Source organism: Colobus angolensis, unplaced genomic scaffold, assembly GCF_000951035.1.
Source record: "Colobus angolensis palliatus isolate OR3802 unplaced genomic scaffold, Cang.pa_1.0 Scaffold310, whole genome shotgun sequence".
Lineage (NCBI taxonomy): Eukaryota > Metazoa > Chordata > Mammalia > Primates > Cercopithecidae > Colobus > Colobus angolensis.
In genome coordinates, this window is record NW_012116378.1 from 1830283 (window position 1) to 1836282 (window position 6000).

General features: G+C 39.9%; 1 protein-coding gene across 3 annotated transcripts in view; it reads left to right on the forward strand.

The window, feature by feature from the left end:
• Nucleotides 1-6000, forward strand: part of ARHGAP6 (Rho GTPase activating protein 6) — a 546871-nt gene that overhangs the window by 419513 nt on the left and 121358 nt on the right. For all 3 annotated transcript variants that reach the window (XM_011950883.1, XM_011950884.1, XM_011950885.1), the window contains exon 2: nucleotides 330-489. In XM_011950883.1, coding sequence (XP_011806273.1) covers nucleotides 330-489 — 160 coding nt within the window. The remainder of the gene's footprint in view (nucleotides 1-329; nucleotides 490-6000) is intronic.

Genomic DNA, 6000 nt, shown 5'->3' on the forward strand with positions numbered 1-6000 from the left:
AGCACAGTATTTCACAAAAGTTAAAAGTTCCCCTGTGTTCCCATAAAAAGGAAGAAGTAGGACCCTCTCAGTATCTTTCTACATAGTTTCCTTAGGCCTATATGCATAATAAGATGAGATCATGTGACCCAGCAGATACTTGAGATTTTGACATTTGCAATTAACTGAGAAAATCCATAGTGAAATAAAAGAGGATTTGACTTTGGGAATTGAGACCCAATTTTGGAACACAAAGGTGGTTTGCTTGACTTTATTACTAAAAGAGGATGAGATTTGTGAGAGGTAGGTGAACTCTGTAACTCTTGATTTTTTTTTTCTTTGGCCTACAGGGTGATTTCACCTGGAACAGCATGTCAGGCCGCAGCGTACGGCTGAGGTCAGTCCCCATCCAGAGTCTCTCAGAGCTGGAGAGGGCCCGGCTGCAGGAAGTGGCTTTTTATCAGTTGCAACAGGACTGTGACCTGAGCTGTCAGATCACCATTCCCAAAGGTAAGGCCTCATCTGCCTTTCTGCCAGGGAACACTGCAAGTCAAATATTGGCTCTGCCAAAGCCATGAGCTGTGAACTCTTCTCACACCTAATATTCACACAGGAAGGAAACTACAGCTTCTTGGTTGTTGGCTGGCATTAGTGTCCATTTGAAGGACATGTTCAAGAGGGACAATTTGCATGTCAGCTAATATGTTTATTTAAAGGGAAGGTCAACTTGGAGCATTACAAAGGAAAGCTGTATGTATATCAACAGTCTATATGGATTCAGAACAACCAATTAAAAATAATTTTCAGAAAGGTCATCTTAAAGGGTCAGAAGAAAAGCTGTGAATACCTCAGTCTGGTTTTAAAATAACCCATTTGAAAAGAATGCCTTAACACTCAGTTAAACTTGTCATTTGACCCTATGCCAACTTGGAATCAGGGATTTTACTGAAGTTAACTCCTTTTTAGCCAGTTTTTCGGCTGGTGTGTTCTGTGTTGCACTGGAGCCAGTGCACACCTGATTGGCTGACGTTTGTTTTTTAAACAGATCCTGATTCCACTAAAGATGAGACACATGTACTTGAATTCCTTGAAACCATAAAACTTTGTCTCTGTATGTTTACTATTGTCTATAAAGGCCCGCCCTTTTTTTTTTTTTTTTTTTTGGGATGGAGTCTCACTCTGTTGCCAGGCTGGAGTGCAGTAGCACGACCTTGGCTCACTGCAACCTCCACCTCCTGGGTTCAAGTGATTCTCCTACCTCAGCCTCCCGAGTAGCTGGGATTACAGGTGCACACCACCACGCTCAGCTAATTTTTGTGTTTTTAGTAGAGATGGGCTTTCACCATGTTGGCCAGGATGGTCTCAATCCCTTGACCTTGTGATCCGCCTGCCTCAGCCTCCCAAAGTGCTGTGTTGGGATTACAGGCATGAGCCACTGCACCTGGCCTATAAAGGCCCTTTTTAATTTGTATTAGTATGTAGCAGACAGCTACTTTGAGACAGAATGAAAAACTATGATATTATACACATAGAGTAAATCTGCCATGAAGAACAACATTGGGCAGTGTGCCCGAAACTTAAAGGACAGCAGAAGAGGGATAGGAAGCTTCTAGAAGCTAGAATATTTCCACAGAGGATTTTGGTATCTGCAAAACTTCTCTTATACTTTGCTTTCTTTTGGAGGAGGTGGAGGGGATGCTTCATGAACATTTATTCATAAATAGTTCATATATATATACACACACACAACATATATGCATATATACATATACACATATACACACAAATATGTGGTTCTCAAGCAGGATTGATTTTGCCCCCCATGCCTTGGGGACATCTGGCAATGTCTGCATATATTTTTGGTTGTCGCAGCTTAGGGGATGGATCCTCCTAGCATCTAGTGGGAAAAGCCTGAGGATGCTGCCCAACGCCCTATAATAAATAGGACAGCCCCTTGCAACAAAAATTATCAGGCCCCATGTGCTGAAGTTGACCTACCTTGCTGTACACACATATGTTCACGTTCTGTCACCCACAGTGCCAGTGGTGGAGTTCTCTTGGCTCAGCTGTGGCTAACAGAAAGAATGCTGGCTTGGAGGTATAAAGACTAGGACTTGTGAACTCATCCTGTCACTCCTCACATATGTGAACTTGGGCAACTTGCCTCTGCAGTAGGAGGCTCAGTTCTTTGACTAGAAAGAGTAGCACAAAAATGCTGATGAGAGTTTTTCTTTGGATAGTGAGTCTTAGGGCCATGTTTTTTCTTGAAGCAGGAACCTGAGACTCCATTGGAGGTCATGACAGAGTTCAGAGGAGAGAGATAGGCAAGGCCAATGGGCTGACAAGACATGCATATTTTACTGGCATATGCCTTGCACCTTTGGCTTTCTTGTCACACTTTGTTCACTACCACAACCACAGCATGTTCTTTCCAAGAGGAAATCCCCACCCTGTTTTATTTTTTCATGCTAATCTCACACATAGAGACTCTCAGCTCAAATAAGAAGAAAATCACTTAGGCAATTGTGAAAAATGAATACTAGTGACTGTTAGGCCATGTCGCTCTTCTCCTTAAGAAAGGCCCTCCTGCCTTACCTGGTATTGGTTTGGTTGTAGGGTGGAGATGAGGCCTGTTCTCCCTCCAACTTAACTCACAAAGTGACCCATGCGGTGCCCGGGCCAAGAGTTTTGTCTCCCTTTAATGAGCACGGACATTCTTTTCATTCCTCGGGGAAAAAAAAATATGGCAATATTGTTAGCAAACTTAATTTGTAGTGAAGGGAATGATGACTTTGACAATTTTTTGAAACTTGGATTGAATGAGCATCAGATAAGATATCAGGGAACAGATGTTCTCTGTGGCTTTGTTTTTAAATCCAGTTGATTTTTCTCTTTGTTCCTGCTTTTTAGAGAGTCCACTAAACAAATAACCTTTACCAAAAACAATTTTATAAAACTTGTCTACTAGAGGCTTTGTCTCCATTGATTATTTCTGAGGCTGTGTGGTTATCCGCACATCCAGGGAAAGATTTGTGCTATCGAGATGTTTGAAGATATTCCTAGGCCACAGCAGTTATTTTCATATTTTCTGTCAAAATAGGAACTAATGATTTACAAATAATTTTCTTATTTATAGATGAGAAGGAAATTGTGTGCCTGGTGAAAGAAACAGACATCACTTGAGGGTTTCTGAAGCTACTGAATTGGGTATATGAATATAGACATCAAATATTTACTGAGATCCTTGGAATATGTGGCTGGTGGCAAGCTCTATGACAGTAGCTTTGGTCTAAATTTGGCCACTTGGTCCCCATGCACATCTTCAAATGGAGGTTCTAAACAGGATCAGATTCACTGTGTGAATAACTTTCACAGGAAGATAAATACTGTAGCCAGGACCTAACGCCTAAAGAAATGATGTCAAGCCTAATAGGATATAATGAAAATCATGATACAATGAAAATGGACACATAGTCAAGCTCACATTTCTGTTCTCTGTCACATTAGGATGATCACAGGGATTTATTTGTGGTTATCTATTTGCAGAACCCTCTCCTGTGAGTCTGGTGCTTCCAGGGTTCAAATGAATGCTATTATAACATAATCATCAGCTGCCAGAATTTACTATAGAGAGGAAAGAAATGAGGATGGGGACGTTGAGAAATTACTGGGTCATTTCCTAGAGTGGACCACAGGGGTGGGATCCAGCGTACAAGTGGAGGGTTTGACCTTCTTTTACACTATAATGATAGATGGACATTAGTTATATGGACACTGATGCAAGTAAGTTAGAAGATGGTGGGAGTGCATGTGGGATTTTACTCCAGATTGCTTCTCAGCATCCAACAAAATAGGAAGCAATTTAATCCACTAGGAGTGAGGATGGAGAAGAGGTCCTGGAGGTTTGAGGAAAGAGGAGAGGAGTGGAAGAGAAGGCAGCTAACGGGCCAGCAATGTCACAGGATTGCAGGACAGGTCAAAAGGTCCGTTTGAGGTTAGTAACTGGGAATTTTAAATGAAAAATAAACATCCTGGTCGCTAAACACTGTTAAGCTAAATACATCATTTTGGACTTTCAATTCCCCAGCCTTAGTTAATCCAAATATCCTCTTTTGAGTTAGGATTTTTCTAGTTCAATTCAATGAAGGTGAAGAGAGACATGGCAGTTGAAAATATATCTGTAGTAGGCAAAATAATGGACCCCCAAAGATGGCCACATCCTCATCCCTGGAACTTGTGAAGATGACACCTCACAGGCCAAAAGAAACTTTGCAAATGTGATGAGTTAAGGTCCTTGAGATAGGGAGATTATCCTGGATTGTCTAGGTGGGCTCAAACTAATCACATGGGTACTTTAAAGTGCAGAAACTCTTCCAACTGTAATCAGGGAGAGATGTGACTATGGAAGTATGGTCAGAGAGATGCAATGCTGCTGGCTTCAAAGATGGAGAAAGGGGCCATAAGCCAAGGAATGCAGATGGCCTCTAAAAGCTAGAAAAGTCAAAGGGACAAATTCTTCCCAAGGGGCCTCCAGAAAGAAAGCTGACACCTCAATTTTAGCCCAGCAAGACCCATTTCAGACTTCTGGCCTCCAGAACTATAAGATGATAAATCTGAGTTGTTTAAGACACTAAGTCTCTGGTCATTAGTTATAACAGCACTAGGATGCTAATACAGTATCCAAGGGAATGATTCTAATCCCACAACACAGAGCCTAAATTGGATAACAAAGGAAATTAGGAAGAAATACAATAATATAAAGATGTCAATTATGTCATTAATTATCTATAAGCTGAATGTGATTACAAAATAAAGTACCAACAGAATTTTTCTTTTTGATAATTTTACTAAATTAATCTAAACATCTGGGAAAATAATTAAGTGAAGGTAGTCAGGGAAAATCTGATAAAGAGATAAAATGGAGATTAACCCTGTCCATTTATTCAAATGTGTCACAAAACTGAAGAATTAAAAATGAACCAAAATGTATATGAAAATTTATTACATGATAAATAAGGTATTTTTTGTAAAGGGAAAAAGATAGGTTATTATTGTATTTGAGATAGTGAGACAATCATCATTAAGAAAATAATAAATTGATATGGAAGAAAGATTTGAAGATTAAAAACTGAAACTATAAATGATGCACCAGAAGAAAACATAGGTGGATATATATTTTTTTACACTAGGGAAGGCCTACCCAGAAAACATAAAGAGAGGAACAAGTTCCACTACATTTGAAAAAACAGAATCATCTCTGACAGATAAGCAAATAAATAAACTTTATAGCACATTTGACAAACTAAAGGCTAACTTCTCTACTACATAAAACTTAATTACAAATTAATATAAAAAGAAAATCTAAAATATAGACAAATTACAGGTGGCTCACAGAAAAATACAAGTGGTATACATAGATTTGAAAAGATGCTCACCCTCACATTCATTAAATAAATGCAAGCTAAAAACCAAGGAGATTTTTTTTCTCTCAGAATGGCATGGCTCCAAAAGTTGGATGATACACTTTATGGGAAAACAAACACTCTCATACACTGTTGGTAGAGGTATAAATTGTTGCAACAAGGTGCAAGGCAATTTGGCAACATTTATCTAAATTGTATTTATGTATTTATTATTTCCATGGTTTTTTTAGGAAAAGGTGGTATTTGGTTACACGAGTAAGTTCTTTAGTGGTGATCTGTGAGATTTTGGTGCATCCATCACCCAAGCAGTATACACTGAACACGATTTATAGTTTTTTATCCCTCACCCCCTTCCCACCCTTTGCCCGAGTCCCCGAAGTCTATTGCGTCATTCTTATGCCTTTGCATCTTCATAGTTTAGCTCCCACCTACTAGTGAGAACATAAAATGTGTGGTTTTCGGCCGGGCACGGTGGCTCACGCCTGTAATCCCAGCACTTTGGGAGACCCAGGCGGGTGGATCACGAGGTCAGGAGATCGAGACCATCCTGGCTAACACGGTGAAACCCCGTCTCTACTAAAAATGCAAAAAGTTAGCC